Genomic DNA, 21,397 nt, shown 5'->3' with positions numbered 1-21,397 from the left:
CTTTAAACAGCAATAGCCTAAGTTTCATGCCTTTCCTTCTTTTCATTCCAAAAATGCAAAATTCTAAAAAGTGAATGTGGCCAGCAAGTATTCATCCTCTTTCCAAATACTAATTTATGCTTCTGCCTTAGACGTAATTTTCATCCTACTTTCATTGTTAATCTAACTTTTCCTTTCATCGAAAAACAAATATGAGCTTTCAAATTGTGTCTAGTGTTTCTGCAAAAGCTGGGATTGTAAATATTCAAACACTTTGGGTATTTCCACTCAGAAGGAACATTCAGAAGGCATCTTATTCTAGGACTCATCAGTTCCCTTGGAGAAGCCCTCTCCATGGCACAGGGCCCTTGGGAGTTGCTCTACTGCTTGTATCCTGCACCTTTGTCAACTGGAGGTTGAGTGGTGGTGGATTTACACGTGAAAAACGTACAGAGCCAAGAGTGGGAAGGAGAACTTTATGAGCACGCACTCAAAAGGAGACCACTGAAAGGCTGAAGTAAGCAATGATAGCACGGAGGAACTGCAGATGAATTTTATGGGATCCAGTTTGAATCCTGAAATAATTCAGGCCTCCTCTTGCCGTTGAAAAAAAAATTAGTCCCAGTTCTCCAACTGCATCACCACCCTCATTTTGGGAAGTGTTACATTCCACCTTGGAATGTAAGTAATGGTATAAATGGCTTATTATGTCCCCTGTTAGGGCTGTAAGTCTTTGAGTATAGGGAGCAGATTAGTCAATTTTATGATCCCTAAATACCTAGTAATGCTCTGTACATACTTGGTACCCAAAGTAGTGTGTTGACTAAATAATGACTATAATGTTTTTATAGTCATATAAAGCTTAAAAAGCACCTTTAAATGCTTTATCTTAGTTGAACAACCCAATAATCCTGGAAAATAGGCCAACCCATCAAAAGAAGTTGATCTCACAGAGACTCACTGAGCACGTATGAAAGTTCTGTTGGAGCACAGATTAAGTCTATTCCCTGTTGGTGTGTGAGGGGCTCAGCATTCTGCTTGGCTCATAATAGGCACTTGTAGTTAACACTTTACTATGTGGTAAGAACCAATCTAAGTAAGTTTTGCATGGCTTATGTCATAGAATCAGCACAAAACACTTGTAGGTAAATAGAATGACTTTCTCATTTTACAGAAATGTAAACGCTCAAGGTCATGTGTTCTAGAAGTGGTAGAGGCAGGATTTGAACACCTATGCTCCTAATTTTTTAATTTTAATTTTTTTTTTAGAGAGTGCCTGCAAGCATGGGGGTAGGGGCAGAGGGAGAGGGAGAGAGAGACTCTTAAGCAGGCGCCATGCTCAGAGCAGAGCCTGATGCCAATGAGGGGCTTGATCTCACCAACCTGAGATCATGACCTAAGCCCAAACCAAGAATTGGACACCTAAGTGACTGGGCCACCGAGGTGACCCATACTCTCTTAATCTTTGGGCTCTTTACAGCAAGTGCCTGGTAGTTGTTGAATGAATAACACAGGCCAGTTAGCTAGAGGAATCAAGATTTAAACCTAGGTTTTCTACAACCTCTTCGCCAGTGAGGGCATCCTTTGTGCTTATATAGCTGACGTAGTGCCATTAAACTCAGCTTGAAGGAGGAAGCAGCTGTCCATCAGTGTTGTCCAACAGAACTTTCTACAGTGATGGAAATGTTCTATATCTGCACTGTCCTGGAATGTAGTTCCTAGCCCCAAGGGGTTCTTAAGCATTTGAAATATGGCAAACACAACTAAGGACCTGACATTTTAATTTATTCCATTTTAATTAATTTAAACTTAAATAGCTGTATGGGTCAAGAAGCCAATGTATTGGTCAGCATAGTTCTAGCCTCTTCTCTCTGACAATTTCCCCTTAATCTAGTTCCATTTCTCTGTAATTTAGTAGAGTTTTTTTTTTTAATTTTTAAACTAATTAATTCACTGACCAGTTCACCAAAAATGGCCTAAAAGAAATATTTAATCAACTGATGAAATACAAATTCAACATGCCCAACCCAGTTACCAACCCAGGGATGCATTAATTTGGAGGGACAAATTTATAGTCCCAATCTAAGAAGTCAAGCTATTTCCTGAGGCCTAAAGATGCTTCCAGGCTTCTCTCATGGTCTAACATTTTGGAACTGGCTTCATCATCTTCCCTACTTTGATGCACTGAAAAGGGTCAGAGGAAGATCAGGGGGAAAAGCACACATTCTTAAAGTTTTAATTCAAAGGAATAAGAGCTATAGGGGATTGGAGGATTCATTTTAGACTTCACATCAAACTTTTCACATCAAATAAGCAAACGAAACAAAGAATGGTTAAAAAAGAATAAGAAGGAGGAGGAAGAGGAGGAGGAGGAGGAGTAAGACCAAGGATATTTTTCCTGAGTAAAGAAAAAAAGAATTTGCCTCTTACCTGTCCAGCAGAATTTTTGTTTTTTTCTCCCTGCAATGCCAGTTCTGGGTTTACAGAACCAAATTTGACTTTCTCAATAGACCCATACTGGTACATTTTGTCTGATGACAATGCAAAGTCCTGGGGGGCTTGCTGTGGGGATATGTCCTTTGTGACATCTCTAAGTGGGGCTTCAGGGATACTGCAGAGATGAATAATAAAACACAGAGTGAGCACCAAGGCGGAGAATAAGAACATGACCTGGAATTCTGTGCCCAGTGCTCTTTCTGTCTCCAGGTGAGCCCAGTCGATGCCACCCAAAAGGTAACCCAGGGCACCTCCAAAACCTAGAAAGCAAGAAAAGTCTGTGTTAGCATAGTTAGCAAACCATCTTCTCTTTCCATGGTGTCCGGCGACCCCCGCCCTTCCGTGGGAAAGCTCCCTGAGCACCGCAGAGGTACCTGGTTATGACAGAGTTAACATAGCAGGAGGCCAAGACATCTGCAACCACAAAACGTGGGTTTAAACTCAGTTCTGGCATGTGCTTGCTGTGCCCTTGGCCTTCCTCACTCATAACGTGGGGGTAATGATAGAAGAGCCCCACTTGGTTGTGGTTCACAGGGCTGTTCTGGGACTCCTGGTGCCGCAGGATCTTTATCAGACAATGACTCTCTTTCTCTCATCATGGAGATGCCCAGCGTGTCATGGGCTGAGCTGCAGCAATCAACCAAAAGATGTACTAAATTCCCAGCACTATTTGAGGGTCTATCTAAATCAGGACTGATTGGAAAATGGACTAGTGCCAGACACAAACATTGCCACCATCAGAAACCCTGTGGCCTTTCTAAACTGCACACTCTAAACTGCTTCGAAACTAAAAGTCCTGCCCTTAAAGAGCCCTAGGGAAAACCAACTTCTGACTGCAGTAAAATTATTTGTATTGGCATTTATCTGGTAATAAGCTTCCTAGTGTGGTGCAGGTTTGCCAAGACCAAACATCTTTGGACTCTGCCTTCTTTCCTCTATTTGAAAATAAAGGAACTTTTTTTCCAGTGAATAACAAAAGGTGAAATATGAATTTAAAAGATCTTACTGTCTTCTCACAGGACGGGATTTTGACTTGAAGTCTTTCCTTTGCTCATTTTACCTGCTTTTGCTAAAGACAGTGTGATTTAAGGAACAGTGAGGAAGGACTTCCCCAAATCAATCCTGCCCTCTAATGGTCTAATATTTGAAATCCTATTAGTAGTGATTCATTCTTGCTAGATTTTGAAACACAAGAGCCCCTGACCTGGGCAAGACACTGTATTACCCAGCGCCAAAGTAGTTAAGTGCTCTTCGGATGGTGGCAGGTGTCAGTGGTTCTAAAAAACGCGAGGTGGGGGGCACTTCTGGGGGTGGGAGGGTGCTGGGGGAAGTAAGGAGAGGGATGCCAGACACACCACCTACCTGTGTCACAAATTTATATAGGGCCGATCACCCTGTCAACCTTTCCACGTCAACTGCCCATCATGCCTTCCCAAACACAGAGAGCCACCTGGACAAAAAAGCTTTGTTTTTGTCTTTATTTTTCTTGGGCCAGTGAAGTCTCCATCTTATTTCCCAGAAAAAGACAGTACCCTCACAAGCCAGGGAATCAAGGAAGAAAAGAGAACTTAAGGGATTCTCTAATTCTAACCCTAAATACCCAACATAAACCCTGACCCCAGGAACACAAGCGTCAATGTCAAATACCATGACTCCTAATTTATCTCGAATGTTGGAAGCAGGGGCGATTCTGGTCACGCTACATTCTGGTTAGTTGCAATTTACTGCAGAGGATATTTACAGGCGACCAACTATTTAACAGTTAACCAATGGATTTCCAAAATAAAGAATCGTTGTCCTGCCCTGAGTGCCAAGGCATTATAAGACAGAACTATGGGAGACAGTGGCAGACTGGGTGCAATGAGGTCAAAAGTACATGTCTTCTGCCAACAGGAATATATGGTCCAGCTGTGGATGATGGGCATATCCATAAACAGATAAGACACGTGTGGGGACCTGACCTGGATGGTGGGTCCCAGGCTGTGAGGGAAAGGAGGGGCCACTGAGCCAGCCACACCCGGCTGTGATTTGGAGGGCCTCTCTGGGACTCATGGTGACTCAGAATCATTATCAGACAATGACTCCCTTTATCTCGTGGTGGAGACGCCCAGGGTATCAGAGGTCCTGGGCGGAGCCAAGCAATCAACCAATTAAGATGTACTAAATTCCCAGCGCTATTGGAGGGTCTATCTAAATCAGGATTTCCCAATTTCAGCACCCAGGACCTTGGGGGCTGAAGGATTCTTGGTTGTGAAGGGCTGTTCTGTCCCTACAGGGTGGTCTGCAGCATCTCTGGGCTCTCCCCACCAGATGCCAGTAACAACTCCTCCACCAGTCTGATAACCAAAAATGCATCCAGACATTGCCTAATGTCATGTGGGGGGCAAAATGACGCCTGGTTGAGAACCTCTGACCTAAAGTAATCCTATGAAAAACTTACACGTTCTTTTTTTGAAACTGTTCATCATTCATTACCAGATCAATGGTTGTCATATTGTCATTTAGTTCTCCTGTCATTTATGCCTCTTCCCTTCTCAGCTACCATTCCACCGAGCAAGGGAAATGTAGAATAAAAGACCCCTGCCCATTTAGAAGTATTTATATGTGAGATGAATCATCCACTGTGCAATAGAAGGGTGGCTCTATTTTATGGATGCAAATATACGGGCATAAATCTAATGATGAATTCATGTTCAGTATTGACTAGAAGGATCGAGTCCTACAACTGGAAGGTTTCCTAGTCTATTTTGATGTCTGCTGGCTTAGCATACTTCAATAAATACTGTTGAGCACTAAATAGATGCCCGAGCTTCTGGGCATGCAGATGTAAAGGAGACGCAGCACCCCTTCCATTCCTCCCCAGAAGGCAATTCAAAGTGGAAGAAGCAGGTGAGTAAACAGCTACTTTATTTATTTTTTTAAAGATTTTATTTATTTATTTGACAGAGAGAGAGATCACAAGTAGACAGAGAGGCAGGCAGAGAGAGTGGGAAAAACAGGCTCCCCGCTGAGCAGAAAGAGCCCGATTCGGGGCTCAATCTCAGGACCCTGAGATCATTATCTGAGCCAAGGGCAGAGGCTTAACCCACTGAGCCACCCAGAGGCCCCTAAACAGCTACTTAAAATAAAAAAAAAACTGGGGGCCTGGGTGGCTCAGTGGGTTAGGCCCCTGCCTGTTCCCCCCCCTTCTTTCTGCCTGCCCCTCTTCCTACTTGTGATCTTTCTCTCTGTCAAATAAATAAATAAAATCTTTAAAGGAGTACCTGGGTGGCTCAGTTGGTTACATGTCTGCCTTTGGCTCAGGTCATGATCTCAGGATCCTGGGATGGAGCCCCACATTGGGCTCCATGCTCAGTGGAGAGTCTGCTTGTCCCTCTCCCTCTGCGCCTCTCCCTGCTCCTGTTCTCTCTCTCTCAAATAAAGAAAATCTTAAAAAAAAAAAAAAAAAAGAAAAGAAAGAAAGAAAATGATACTGAAACTGTGACCTGGGTACTCAGAGTACAGAGTTCTGTAGAGTTTAGTTGTTTCTGGCACCTAGTTAATAGTACCAAGATGATGTTGATTATTAATAATTATTATAGGATTCCTCTTGATTAGCAATGAAGTTCATAAGAGTTCAGTATATCAAAGATATTAGAGGTAAAAGGCTGTTCCAAACTCGTCTGGTTGAATTCGATCTGAAAGCCAATGGTTTACAGTGGTTAAGTGACAGGGGACAGAATGGAAAGAAGGGATTTGGAATTTTCCCTGATTTCAATCCCCCCCGCCCGCCCCGCCCCCACCGTGTGCTTTCTGGGGGTGGTGAAACTCCCTTGCTTGAGTTTTGTGACTGCTAACATGACAACACACGGCAGCACCAGGACCCAAACCGAGGGCCCTCTAGACTTGTTCCAGAAACCCTGACTCCAAAGCTTTCCCCAGAAGTGGGAGAGAGAGGACTATTGCATCAGGGGGACAATCTGCCCAGTGATTAGAATCCAGGGATCTTTCTGGGGGATGAGCTGGGCCTACCACTGACCGAGCAGGGCAAGTGGGAAGTATAGTGGAAGGAAAATGGATCCCAAACCTGGAAAGTGCCTGATTTAACAATGGTAAGTGCCCGATTTAAAAAAAAAAAAAAAATCAGTCTAGAGCAGTGCTTCTTAAACCTTAATCTGCACGTGGATCATGTGGACATCTTGTTAAAATGCAGAGTGCCTTGGTCTGTTTGGGTTTATGTGACAAGAATGCCAGAAGCCGGGTGGCTTCTAAACAACCAAGAGTTATTTCTCCCCGTTGTGTTGGCTGGGTGGGTAGCGGCAACTGTGGAGTCAGCAGACGGGGTATCTGGTGAGGCGCTAATCCCACTCAGGAGGCCTCGTGACCTAACCACCTGCTACAGGCGCCACCTCCTGACCCTATCACATTGCGGCTTAGGGGGCTCACATATACATTTTGAGGGCAGACACTGAATTTATAGCACAGGTTCTGGTTTTAAAGATTCAGGGTATGGTCTTTCCATTTCCCCAGGGATGCCGGTGCGGCCGGTCTAAACATCACTCTGCGTAGGCGGGTAAGAGAGCAGTTTCTTTTTTTTTTTTTTTTTTTAGTTTTTATTTATTTATTTGTCAGAGAGAGGGAGAGAGAGAGATAAAGAGAGCACAAAGCAGGGGAAGCAGCAGGAAGAAAGAGAAGCAGGCTCCCTGCTGAGCAGAGAGCCCGATGCGGGGCTTGATCCCAGGACCCTGAGACCATGATCTAAGCTGAAGGCAGAGGCTTAATGACTGAGCCAGCCAGGCACCCCCAGGGAACAGGTTCTAATCAACTCTGCTCCACCCTTACCTGACGTTCTCAGGGAACGGGATTTTTGACCAAAATCGTCACCAACAGTGCAAAACTGACCAAGTACAATGATGAGCGGTTGTGTAAAATTGAGATTAATTTGCAGACATTATTAGGGTTCTACAATTTGATTATGTTTTTGTAGCCTGATAGAGGAATTACCCCAAAAAACATGACAGGGGAGTTATAGTTTTACTGCCCTGTAGAAAGTTAACCAGATTTATATCTAACCTAACACTTTTTCTTTTGCTAATCTCACACACACACACACGCACAACCTGCAGGAACGTGGGGAAACCATTCTTTATATCTTCCCTGTCAGTTCCCTCGATAATTTGTTGAGCAAAATTCAGACACCTGCTTCCAGTAATTTAGAGAATTTTGGATCCTCTCTTTTCTTAGGGAGGGAGAAAAAAAATAAATCTGGCAAAACTGTTTCGTTTGTTCCAAAGCTATTATAGGATGTAGTTAAATGTTACAAGAAAACGTATCCTGAAGGAAGAGTGGGCCATTGGGGTAATTACTCTGTAGGCACCGTATTAAAACTCTGGATAGAAACAACCTCAGATATGACAAAGACCAGCAGAGGGCTGTAAGGATTCACTGAAAGCTTTCCTTTCTGCTGCCTCTGCTTAAGCTAAGGATTTTATCTTCAAAGACAGTCCCCAAGACAAAGCCAAGTCAGCTGCAACAAAGGCCAATATCGACTCCCACATCGGCATCCAGACAACATTTCTTTCTCTGCCACCGTCAGTCTCATTGGGGCCTCTGGGATTAATCACCAGGTTATTGGCCAAACCCAAACCGTAAGCTGGAACATCTAGAGGATATCAGCCAATGTCTGATGAGGAGCCTTTACAGTGGTCCAGTGATCCAGCTGGCTCCTTTGCAGAACCAGGCCACGCTGTCACACGCAGACCACAGCCAGCCTCAGAAGAATGAACGGCTTGACGGGCAGATGTTACATTTCCTAATTAATGATACGACTTGAACAAGGCTCATCCTGGAAGAAGTCCAAGCATATGGATCAGGGTTCTTTCTCTTTAGCTCGCAACTATACTAGGTAAAATGGGCAACTGGGGAGTTTCCAGGTCAAGGAATCTAAAAAGTCTGTCTGTGTTGATCTCTGTGTCTACAATGTACCTGGAATTTCCCCTCTCTTTCAGACGTGTGGCTTAACGATCCACGATCTGACGGCAAAATAGCTCGAGTCAAGAGAGCTAACGGTGTTCTGCCCGCTACTTCACCTCAACAAGAGATCAGACTAAAAATCCCCAAATTCCTATGGAGTTCATGAGAGAGTGATTCTGACTCTATTCTACGTGCTAAGAAAATAACAACGGAAGTATTCAACTAGGTATATGGTTCCTAGATTCCCTCAACATATACAGCCCCATCCTGGAGAGTTAACAAACAGGTATTAGCTACTGTGTGTGTGTTTGTGTGTCCTTGGGCCCAGTTATCAATAGAAATTGATGGAGCATCCACTCTCCAAGAGCTGTGAAAGGCCCTGGGGACACAGCAATGATTAAGACAGACAACCTGTCCTCTTGGAGGCTGAGAGTAAAGGAAAATCAACCAAGAAGACATACATACTCTGGTCAAAGACAGGAAACATGAGTAGTTGGACATTTCTTCAGATTTACAAGGCAACTTTTCTCCCAAAACATGGGGAGATAATATATTTAAAGTGTTGGCCATTGTTTTCATCGCCCCGACCCCTCCCTGTGGTTTCGTGGTATTTCCTTATGTCTTTGTCCCTCTGGGCTCTTCCTTTACATTCAAGCCGAGCCAAGATTCATCATTGTTATAGGGGAAGGACATGAAAGTAGAAAGCAGAGAAACAAGAATGTGTCTTCTTGCTTTGGAGTTTCAAAAGCCCTTAGGATCCAAAAGCACAGAAGGAAGATTTGGTAGAAAATGTGTCAAATAAATAAATAAAATTTAAAAAAAAATGTGATCCAAGAACAAGGCATTGTTGATGGGTGCAAAAGTACTGGTGAATCCCTTAGGCAGTGGTGGTTCTGCCTCCTGTTCTTAGGGCCTAGCTGGTACTGGGGGAGGGGAGAGGGGAGCAGAACCACACCCAAGCAGCTTGGGGGGAATCCCCAAATAGAAGGGACCAATGCCTCATTTCCTGGGCAGACCCCAAGGAGATAATAAGACCTCGAGGAAGAAATGGTTTGGTGTGGTTAAGGATAGATGAGCTGATGGTGTGTGTGAGGCTCTGTTCTTAGTGCCTGACATCACACAATCCTCACAACAACACTTTGAGGAGGGTACTGCAAGAAGCACAGAGCCATTTGCTGCTCATGGAGTTCCGCTCACCTTGGTGTGGGGAGGGAAAAGCAGAATGGCAGGGAGGAAGCCCAGAAGCCTGCGGTTCTATAGGGGCCTCACAGAGGAGAATAAGACATAACTAATTCATTTGTGACCCTTTCACCTTGAGTGTGGAAATGCAGTGGGACAGTAGACATCTCAGTAAATGCCAGCTCGAGCAGAAGACCCCAAAACCCAGGAACTCACTGCCCCAAACCCTTGCACTTTAAATCCCCAGAACTTAGAAGCCACCTTGGAGAAAGCGATGGGAGAACATACTTTTTTTTTTTTAATTTTTTAAAGATTTTATTATTTTATTTATTTATTTGAGAGAGAGGGAGAGGGAGAGGGAGAAGCAGACTTCCCACTGAGCAAGGAGCCTGACTTGGGACTTGATCCCAGGACCCTGTGATTATGACCTGAGCTGAAGGTGGACACTAAACTGACTGACCCGTCCAGGCGCCCTGGGAGAACATTATAAACTGAGACTAAATTTTCACCATCCTGGGACAATGGGGCTCAACACAGGAGTGATTAAGTTAATTTAATTTAGGGGGTCTGGGATTCACACCCATTTCAGACATAAAGATTTACCCAATGCTTTGCATTACTGAGCATTAGCTATGCTATAGGCAAAAAAAAAAATAAATACATAAATAAAAATAAAAAAGTGCAGTAAGGCAATGTTGAAATCTTATTGTTCTCCACCATTAATGTCATTAAAGACATAAATTCAGAGAACTGGAGTAGGGTATTTGCCAGAGGTCAAATGCACTGAATTTGCAATTTACGTTCCTGTCAAAAGTTGCTAACATGTGCTAGTATGTCTAACGCAATAATGGTTCCCATAAAAGTATTCACTTTCATCATCCCCCCAAAGGCAATTTTCTTGATGTGAACATAGGCATTAACTATTGCTACCCTAGTTCAGATAAGATTCCTGAAACTTCTCATCCCCTGACATGGCACATAAAACCTGACTCTTGTTTCTTTTCTTAGGGATTAGAAATGACTGCAAGTCAGATAATTAGTTGGCCTGGTTCTGGAGCCATTTGTGATTACCTTGAGTTTTCTTTAACTCTGCAGAATTAACATTTTAGCTCTGGGTTACAACAGCTCAGTTCACTGTAAGGTTAATCGCTGAGCACTTTGCAAAATGCTTTAAGTCTTCTAGTGGTGACTAAGTAGCACGAAGCACCTAGGCTAAGAGAGAAAAGGCTCGGGACTGGAAGTCACATACTGGCTAGGACAGCCCTTGTGCGATTCAGCAGGTCCCCTCAGCACCCCAGCCCCTCCTCCAACAGCTGCTGCAGGGACCAGTTGTAAGCCACTTTGGCCACCTTGGCTCAGGTGCATCTGGACAGTGCCTTGCCTGAGGGAACCCACACTCAGGCGGGGGTCAGCACTCACACAAGTGAGGTTAACACCCATGGGACCACCCTTGGCCAGTGGACATGGGAGCCAATGGATTAATCCCCCTTCTTGATCCCTCAAATAGAAAGTTCTGAGAACTTCATTAGGCTCCCCAGTGGGTCCTGGAGAGAATGGAGGATGGTCACCTCGAGCAAAGGCCAACTCTGCAGTGCTTCTTGTGTTGGTTGGTCTGCTCTGCTCCACCCTTCCCTCACCCCCACACTCCGAAATCCTTTCCCGAATAAACTATGCATACAGTCTTTTTCTGGAGCTCAGGTTTTAGGGGAATCTGGACAAAAGTATGAGCCATGCCTTTGTCTGGTTGGCTAGTTGGTTGGTAGGTTGGTGAGGTTTTGCCCCTAGTCCAGCCTACTGCTGCCCAGCTGTGTGACCTTGGGCTCATCACTTTACCTCTCAGTAACAACAGCTTCCTCAGAGGTACAGTGGGGATGCTGAAATAGAATATTTGTCCCATCAATACTTCTTGAGCACATTCCAGGACTATTCGAAGTCCCGGTGCTAAAGCAACAAATAGGAAAGATAATGTTCCTGCCCTCAGGAAGCTTATATGTTGCTTAGAGAGTCAGAAAATAAGCAACATACAAATAAATAAAATAGTCAGATAATGATTTTAAATACCTTACAGAGGAGGGGCTATGTGACCCCCGAGGGTCACAAAGCGAGGACCCGAACCAGGGTGATTTGGTATCTGTGGGAAGAGCCTTCAAACCAGGGACGAAGCCAAGGAGACATCCTCTAACCCACCTTGGAAATCCTTGGAGAGGTGCGCTGCTTGCACTTGAACAGAATTTGGAGACAAAGCAATCTGGAGATATGAATTGCTTTGCTCTAAGTCATCCATGTTGCCCACAAAACTGTCATTCCTGTGTCCTTGCCTTGTGCTCTGGCCACATCCTTTCTGAGCTAAGTGACTGAGGAGATGTGAAAGTTCACCAGGGATGGAAACTTCAAAGGGAACCCAGCTGACACGAGAAAACCACTCAGGCGACAGTTACTCATGAAGGAGACAGCGCTCACACTCGAACACGAAACACAGCAGCTTTTCCACCCGCGTGCAAGGTTCACTCACAGGATCCCGTGCCTGAACTTCATTTTTAAGACTCTTTTCTTAGCTTTTAATTAACTCTAATCAGATCATTTGTAACCTGAGCATTTGTAGACATACTTTGGGATATTAAGAAAAACAGAAAAGTTGAAAGAGGTTGTACTCCACAAGTTCCTTGGACATGGGGCAAGTTCCTCTCTGAGTTACCACAAATAAAACTTTGATGGGTTTTATAAGCCCAGTGGGAACAGAGGAAATGAACTAAATATAGACATTTGGTGTTTGAGCCTTTTAAACAATCTCTCGCTCTGGGCATTTGGCAGCATATTAATTAACATGTGGGGGCGCCTGAGTGGCTTAGTTGGTTAAGCTTCTGCCTTCGGCTGAGGTCATGATCTCAGGATCCTGGGATTGGGCTCTCTGCTCAGTGGGGAGTCTGTTTCCTCCTTCTTCCTCTGCCCCTCCCCCTGCTTGTCCTCTCTTGCTCTATCAAATAAATTCTTAAAACAAAACAAATCAAAACAAAACATTGTGCAAGCATCCCTGTGAGGAAACAAGAGTTCAGAAATACTTCAGTTAAGAAGAGGAGCCGGGATTTGAATCAGGACAACTTTTCCCATCATGTTTTGAAAGACCCTTCCCCCAGTTGTTAACTAATGAACTGCTCTTTTGCCTTTCTGTAACCGCTTGGCTTTTAGGGTGTGACACTGGCCTCCGGTTTGAACTAGATACCTTCAGCTAATAGCCGAGGCATAGGCAGGAGGCAGGGGGCCGCATAGTCACATAGGCAGGATGCTTCTCTGCTGAACAGAGAATAAGGTCCAACACCCCCTCCTCACTCCCCCTTCCCACCTTTTTCTTCGCGCACGCGGGTCCTCCAAAGCCAATCCGCAAACACCAAGTATGTCTTTTTCAAATGTTCAAATTGTCAGCCAATCAGCTCCGCCCCATCCAAAACTTGTTTGTATCTGTCTATAAAAATCCTGCACCACCCCAGCCTGGTGTACTCAGCTAGCAGGAGCTGCTGACCACCCGCAGGCGCCTGCGCTACAATAAAGAACCTCTTGCTGCTTGCATCCTGTGGCAGTGTTGAATTCTTGGGTAAGGGGATCCATGGGTCTTTCAGTTTCTTGCCAGCCACCCACTGCAGGATAGAGCCAACTGCTAAAGATAGTAAGGTGGGGGGTTCAGCTTAGCAGATACATGCTCAGTTCGAAGCATTCTGACACAATAAGGAATTCTCTACTAGTGAACCTGGGTACCACAGACCCATGTGCCCCTAGAGGTGGAGGCAGGACAAAAGTGGATTCACCAAACCCACCACACATGTCAGCGATGGTGGGAGGCTCGAGTTAGTTACCTTTAAAGGTAAGAGACAGAAGCCAGGGAACAAAAATGTCCCCGAGGAACACTGGAGTCTCTTTAAAAAAAAAAAAGAAAGAAAGAAAGAAAAGTGAGAAATATGCTGGGAAATATTTTGGCAACAAAGCCTTTGACACTTATGTGCAAAGCATTTGGAATTTTTAGGCCTGGACTATAATAGAATAAATAGCTCTGAAATAAATAAGAAGAATTTCAATTTACTCAGATGACTGGATTCCTTGGGTGACCAATGTCTTGTTGATGATGAAAATCAAAACAGGCTTGATGAGGGAGCAGAAGGCTAGCAAAGGACAAAGCACAAGCTGACACCCTGGAACAGCCCCCCCCCCACCTTCTCCCACCCCAACCCCCACCATGGGATTTGTGTGATGTTCCTCCAGGAACCTCCCAACTGTCTTCATGTTAATGCCTTACTAGAGGGGAAAAGGACCTGAACTTGAGGATGGCAAAGCCCTCAGGTATCCTGTGGGTCCTCTTTAGCATATGAAAGTTCTTTTGGAAACCTCTCTTTTTCCCTAGCCCCAACTCCCTCACATAACCAACCACCCCTCACATCCCAGGTACAGCAGCTCTTTCTGTCCACGGGTTCTGTCCTCCCCTCCTGCTTGACTAAAACCACCATTTTGTATCAAAGACGTGTCGAGAATTCTTTCCTGGTTGTCAACTCTGGACCTCACCCCACCAAAACACATCTACATTCCGAAACTACAACAGGCTCTGACCCTGAATGTGCCTTTATCATAAATGCTTGAGTTACACAGAATGCTATAGACATCTCTTTGACAAGTTCATGTAAATGAACTGAGGTCTGGCCTATAATATGCAAAGACAGAGCAGTATGATAATGCATTGCTGGTTATTTTTCACTCCATTTTTCCGTGTGGTCTTCCATTCAGAGCAAGGACACTTTGGCGGGGTCACACATGTTTAACTGGATAGAGTTCAACTATTAACACTTTGAACAGAAGGGGGGACAGAGAGAGAGAGAGAGTAACATTTTAAATAATACAGGTGACCCTATCTTCTGTCCCATTCATCGAGCCCATGTTCAGCATTTAAACCTTAAAGAGGAGATGTTTTTGCAGATATTTTTATATCTACCCATCACCATGCAGGTCTGTACCCACAAAACAAGGCACACTGTATTTTATGTGTGATCTGAGAGATATTTATGAATAATATATGAGGAAGTTCTCGAACCTAGGTGAGGTTCAGTGGGGTGAGGTTCGGAGCCTACGGCTAAAGAAAGAATTCTTAAGACGTCTCTGGTGCAAAAAGGTGGTTTATTAGAGCACGGGGACAGGACCCGTGGGCAGGCAGAGATGCGGCTGCCCTGGGCCTGTGAGGAGTGTCTGGTTATATACACAGGAGTTGGGTAGGTGAGGACAAAGGGGTGTTCAGAAAAGGCTATTGGGGCAAAGAAGACTGTCAGGATATTGAAGGCCTGGTTACTATCAAGCCAAGGCCACTTTCCCTCTAATGAGGCACTAACATCAAGACAATTGGGAGTCTCCTGGTGGAATGTGACATTCCTGCTATCAAGCGTCCTTGTTAGTGAGATTTAGGTTTTAAAAGAAATTTAACTTTATTTACTTTTCCTTCTACCTCCGTCTCCTTCGGTTTTTTATGGAGGGGAGGGTGACGTTAGGGCTTGAGGAACTGAGTTATGTGTCTTTGGAAATTGGGCTATTGATAAGGTAACTTCTTTGTTGTAAATCTCAAGGACATTTGTAAACCAAGAGAGACTCCTGCCTTGCAGGACTGTGATCTCTGCAAGATAACCATTTGCTCTTCATTTAGGGCAGTCAGGGATGCCTGTGGAATGCCACACATATTACCAAGGGGAATGGGTGGAGAGGGGGTGCAAGGCACCAGCCCCTGCTCCGTTCTCAGCCAGTCTCCTACTCCCTCATCAATATAGACTCTATGCTTATCAATAATCCTGCCTAAGTGATAAGCTTTAGAATCTAAGCTTTAAACAAGGTGAGAATTCACTGTACTATTTTAGAAGGGGAAGATGTTTTATTTTTTTCTAATAGGAGAAAAAAAAGAAAAAGAAAAATTTGCTTTGAACTCTCCAAACACCCTCAGGGGTCGCCCTCTAACCAGAGACAGATGGCTGGGATTCAGAGTTCAGTGTTAGTCAGAGACAAAATAAGGTACTAAGTGAGCATACCTGATTGGTCCAATTTGCTATCGACTTGATGGAAAACTGCAGGAAATATAAGCTGGGGTATGAAACCAGGAGTCTCCTTTATGAAACTAACATTTCTAAGTACCTGCTGTCAACAAGGCAATGGGTTAGATGCTGTGCAGAAGTAAACCCTCATGTTTTTATAAATAATGTAGTTTACAAAATCTTGTAGAAGAGAAAGATAAATACACACTGAATTAGAATATACGGGAGGTTGTGAACAGTCCTAAAATAAATTTGATCAGGTAACACTGTGAACTGGAGTATCATTTTAAAATACAATTACGTCTCAATTATTTACTAATAGACTGGGCTTTGAAAGTTCTTTCTTGCAAGTCTTGGCCCTTCATTGTTCTCTTTAGGGTAACACTCCATTGTGTTTGTAGTCTATGGGATAGCTGCCGGCTTTGACCCATTCCGTAATAATTATCCCTTCCTCCTGGCTAACAGAACTAAAATTTGGTTTAGGGATTTGCCTCTCCCACCGTCCCCCAAAGCCTCACTTTTCCAACCTCCCAGACCGCTGGGTGCTCATATGGCCTAATTCTGCCCAATGAGAAACAAGCAGAAGTCTGTGGGAGTTGCTTTCCTTCTTTTTTCTTTTTGTTTGTTTGTTTGTTTTAGATTTTTAAAATTTATTTATTTGACAGAGAAATCACAAGTAGGCAGAGAGGTAGGCAGAGAGAGAGGGGGAAGCAGGCTCTCAACTGAGCAGAGAGCCCAATGTGGGGCTCGATCCCAAGACCCTGAGACCATGACAAGAGCCGAAGGCAGAAGCTTAACCCACTGAGCCACCCAGGCGCCCCGCTTTCTTTAAAAGAGACATATGTTGAGGGGTGCCTGGGTGACTCAATTGGTTAAGGCACTGCCTTCAGCTCAGGTCATGTTCCCAGCATCCTGGGCTCAGATCCCAGGAGTCCCACATTGGGCTCCTTGCTCAGTAGGGAGCCTGCTTCTCTCTCTATCTGCTGCTCCCCTGATTGTGCTCTCTCTGACAAATAAATGAATAAAATCTTAAAAGAGAGAGAGAGACATGTTGAAGCCCCAATGTGATTACATTTGGAGATTAGGCCTTTAAGGAGGTAATTAAGGTTAAATGAGATCATAAGGTTGGGGCCATAACCCATAGGACTATGGGATTATTTGTTTGTTTGTTTGTTTTAAGATTTTATTTATTTATTTGAGAGAGAGAAAGAGCACACAAGTGGGGGCAGAGGGAGAGGGAGAAGTGGACTCCTCACAGAGCAGGCAGCCTGACACAGGGCTCAATCCCAGGACCCCAGGATCATGACCTGAGCCAAAGGCAGATGGTTCATCAACTGAGCCTCCTAGGCACCCCAGGACTGGCATCTTTATAAGTGGAGAAAGAGTCACCAGGAATGTGTGTACTGAGGAAAGGCCATGTGGGGTCAGAGATGGCCCGGTAAAGACCAAGAAGGGCAGTCTCACCAGAAACCAAGCCTGCAGTCACCTTGCTCTTGCACTTCCAGTCTTCAAATAGAACGTAATTTCTATTGTTTAAGCACCTAGTCTGTGGTATTCTGTTTTGGCAGCCTGAGCAGATGTCACAGGCCCCAAGGGCAGTGAAATTTAGGGTATGTGTGAGAAGAACTATAGCCTCTGCCATCTTTTCCTGGACTTATCTACCTTATCTACCTTGTCCATACCTCTGTGTTCATCTACTTGATAAAATTCTGCTTTGATCACTGTATGGGTAGAGTCCCTGATCAAATTTTTTGCCTGCAATTTAGAAGAAAGGGGGTCTTCTCCCCAGGAAGTGGGTGGAAATTTTCCAAGCAACTTTGATTTCCAAAGGGAGAAAGGGGGAAGGGAATTTTGAAGTTTGAACAGAAAAGGGCAGGCTCTTTTGTTTCTTTCCCATTAGTATTTATTTTGAGCACATATGATATGCCAGGCTGGGCTGTGCTGAAGGGGTAAGGGATGCAGTGAGTAAAACAGACCTCTGTCTCTGTCCCAAGGAATATGCTGGAAATTGTTCAGAGCACAGAAAATGTGGAGGGAGTGATGGGAAGTAAAGCTTGAAGAGTAGGATGGGAACAATTAGGGGGAGTCTTGAACCCTGTCTAGGAATTTGTTCTTTATCCAGTAGACAAATGGGGAGCCACTGCAGGTGACTGAATGGGAGAGTGGCCTGGTCATAGTTGTCTTTAAGGAATATGAATCTGAAAGCTGTGTGTTGATTCCAACGAAATAGGAAGAGATTATAGACTGGAGAGACAGTTAAGGGAAAAGTACTAAAGCTCAGACAAGATGTAGTGAAGGTCTGAACCAAGGTAATGTGAAAATTATGCCATGTTTGCTGAGACCACCATGCACTAATATCAACAGAAAAACCTCAAGATATTTTCTCAGACTCATTGAAGTATTACTATGTGTTAGTCTTTGAAAAGTTCCCCAAATACCGTATTCAATCTTTTAATACTAGGGGCAAAAAGGGAGAGACTGGCCAGGACTAACACTGACATGAGCTGGGGAAAGGTTGGCCACATTGCCCAAAGTACTTTAGAGCAAAAAAACTCTCAATGTGTCAGGTCCCAAAGCCAATAAATCTGATGTCAATGGGATGATGAAGGAGCATGGGATTTAAGTCAGAAGAATGCAGCTCAGATCTCTATTCTGAGACCCTCTAGTTGCAGACAGGGTGGTCGGGGGCCACCGACAGATGGGCTGGTCTCCTGCCCCTCCATCTTTCCTAAAGCAAGGAAGAACCACTCTCTTGGCTGGGCAGCCCCCTTCTTCCAAAGGTCACCATTCCAGGGTTGGTGCAAACAACCAGTATTGACCCAATGGCTGCCATGTACAGGTGCTGCTCTTGGCTGTGGAAACATAAACTGAGCCAGACTGAAGATCCTGCTTCTCATGGGACCTACCTGGCCATTAATGGAGACAGAACATATAAAAACATAAAATAAATATATTGGCTGGGCCATAAAGACATCAAATAAGATGGACTGATAGAGCACCCCCTCAACTAGATATGAAAACCCTCCCAGGCCAGGATCATGCTGTAATCTAATGTAAACCCCCTCCCCAGGGTCCTAGCATAGTCCCGACTGGTGCTCTATAAATGCATATTGAACATTGCTAGCCTTGTTCTAAACGAATGACCCAACAGTAACCAAAGGAGGCTGACAACAGTCCCAAGAACTAAAGAGAGCCCCTCTGTCTTTCTGGCATGGCCTTTCTCAGACCAGGAGGTTGAGGAAATGCCAACTCTTTATATAACTAAGAAATCTCTAGAACATGTGGGTTTCTTTTTCTTCTTCTTCTCTTTTTAAATTTGTTTGGTTTGTTTCTATTTTTATTTTTAAATTGTGGTTCTTAGCACACTTGCCACAGAATCATCCAGGATAGTCATTTAAAATGCAGACCTTTGAACTCCATCTCAAACCCACTGAATCAAAATAACTGGAGGAGAGGCCAGGAAGCTGCATTTTTAACAAGCCCCCAAGTAATGCTGCTGCTACATTACTGATTAAAAAAAAAGAAAAAGAAAAAGAAAAAGTAAAGTGCACAAGGGCCCCTTTTCATTGCAGTTGAAAATGTCTCCACAAATGGCTCTTCAGAAAACTCTTCTGTAAACTTCCTTTGCAAAACCTCCAGAGCCCAGTCACAAGCTGATTTGTTCAGAGAAACGTACTGAAAGACAGAGCCCGCGTGATAGGAACATTCCATCAACAAATCCATTCATTCAAAAACTGATGTGTAGAGACACGAAATGGCTTCCGTGGAAGTGCCTCCCTGTCTGGGGAGCTTAAGGAGAGACTTTCTGGAATATTCCCTACCTGTGAAGAGGGCATGGTAGTGGAGGCCCCTCTCCTTATCCTCCTGGGAGCAGACATCAAATAAGTAGGCTTTAATGGGCCCATCAACGAAGTCAGCAGCAAAATCAAAGACAACTACACCTATCATGGTGATAGTTATAGCCCAAATCCGCTTCCTTCTTGGATCAGCAATCAAAGCTAAAAAGGAAATAAATATACATCACCTAAATTCTGTATTGGAATGATTTGCATTTTTATTTTCACCAAAATGTCCTGTCATTAAATTTTCTCCCTTTGCTTTCATTTTGCTTTGCTTTTCTAAATAAAAATGGCTTTGTTATTTTTTTCAGGTTATAAAATTATACATGTGAATGCTGGAAAAGGTAATCTGAGGGTTTTGAAGGGGGGAGTGGGAGGTCGGAGTACCATGTGGTGGGTATTATAGGGGCACAGATTGCATGGAGCACTGGGTGTGGTGCAAAAATAATGAATACTGTTATGCTGAAAATAAATTTAAAAAAAAAAGGTAGATCTATAGAGACAGGAAGTAGATTGAAGGGTTATTTAGGCCTGGTGGGGAGGAGGGAATGGGGGGTGGTGGCTGCTAGTGGCTACTAGTTTTCTTTTTGGGGTCATAAGATATGGTGGAATTAGATAGTGGTGATGGTTAGACCACCTTGGGATATACTAAAAGGCACCAAGTTGTATGAATTTTATAACATATCTCATTTTTAAAAGTTGTTTAAAAAATTATACACGCTTATTGTAAACCATTCCAATAATGTAGAGAAGCTGGGGGAAATGGTTCATCCCAGCTCCCACCGATGGTCATCCTTCAGATCTCCCTTTATGTACTTACACACACACAGAAAAAGGTATATTCCTGTGCCCTAAGGCAGTGCCTCTCAAACCGCATCCTTAATCATCACTTGGACAGCTTGGACAGATTATTGGGCTCCGTTTCCCGTGATTCTCCATGATTCTCCCTGAGTCTCTAGTGGAACTGAGCTGGGGCTGGGCATCTGCATCTCTACACCCCCCGGGGACGCTGATGCCTTAGGTCTGAGGACCATCTTGGAGGAGCACTGACTAATGGGATCAGGCTGGACACGCTCATCTACAACCAACTCACCTCATACCTTTGCATTTCAGTTCATGGAGAACAGCTGCACAGTTTTGAACAGCGGAATGATACTCTCTCTGTGGACATGCCAGAACTCTCTCACCTGATCTCCTATTGCCTTCAGTGTCACTTAGGAATAATGTGTAATATATGCACATTTTTTAAGATTACAGTAAAACGATAAGTAAAAAATAAGCTTATACTCCACTTTTTACTTCCAAAATCCTTCAGTAGTCCCCCCTAGAAGCAAGTATTCTTATCAGGGGTTTTTGTGAATGTTTTTCAGAAACAACCTACATTCGTGTGCTAATGTCCTCTTTTAAATATGTACAAATGATAGCTGATTATCCGCCTCATTATCAAATCCATTCTGCTAGATTGAGAGTTAATGGTCCTGAAATGTGTGCTATTTTTAAGTTCAACAATTCTTTGTTCTATGCAACTTTTTATGTACTATCCCCAGTTACTGATTAATTGGTGGCTGATTAATGTCAAGAAAAAATGTTCACCATCAGGTTTGTTTTTGTCCAAAATTTGCAGTGCAAAAATATCTTTTGGAGCTGATGAGCTGATGCTCTGCCCCATTGAAAGACTCTCCATAAAGCTATGAACAGAATTAGCTCTTACTTAGACATATAGGTAATTTATTGTAAGTATTCATGGAGTCATTTGGCAGATGATTAATTTCACAAAATACTAACTAAGCACCTCAAAGAACATTGCAATTAATAAACATGTAAAAATATTTCATTTGAGAAAAGAGATAAAAAAATGATTCCTATTTTTAAATCCTCGCAACAATTAAACAACAGCAATGC

The 21,397-nt window shown here is 43.8% G+C and overlaps 1 protein-coding gene across 2 annotated transcripts in view; it reads right to left on the bottom strand.

Moving 5' to 3' along the window:
* Window positions 1–21,397, bottom strand: part of SLC45A2 (solute carrier family 45 member 2) — a 31,782-nt gene that overhangs the window by 9,800 nt on the left and 585 nt on the right. Inside the window, exons 2-3 of one of the 2 annotated variants that reach the window (XM_044241536.1) lie at window positions 19,478–19,654; window positions 2,410–2,735 (exon numbers count right to left, since the gene is read on the bottom strand). In XM_044241536.1, the coding sequence (XP_044097471.1) occupies window positions 2,410–2,735; window positions 19,478–19,654 (503 nt within the window). Of the gene's footprint in view, window positions 1–2,409; window positions 2,736–14,977; window positions 14,988–19,477; window positions 19,655–21,397 lie in introns of both variants that reach the window. The other variant, XM_044241543.1, reaches the window with a different exon arrangement.

This window comes from Neovison vison, chromosome 1, assembly GCF_020171115.1.
Source record: "Neovison vison isolate M4711 chromosome 1, ASM_NN_V1, whole genome shotgun sequence".
NCBI lineage: Eukaryota > Metazoa > Chordata > Mammalia > Carnivora > Mustelidae > Neogale > Neogale vison.
Note: the sequence above shows the minus strand (reverse complement) of the source record. Positions and strands in the feature narration are given on the sequence as shown.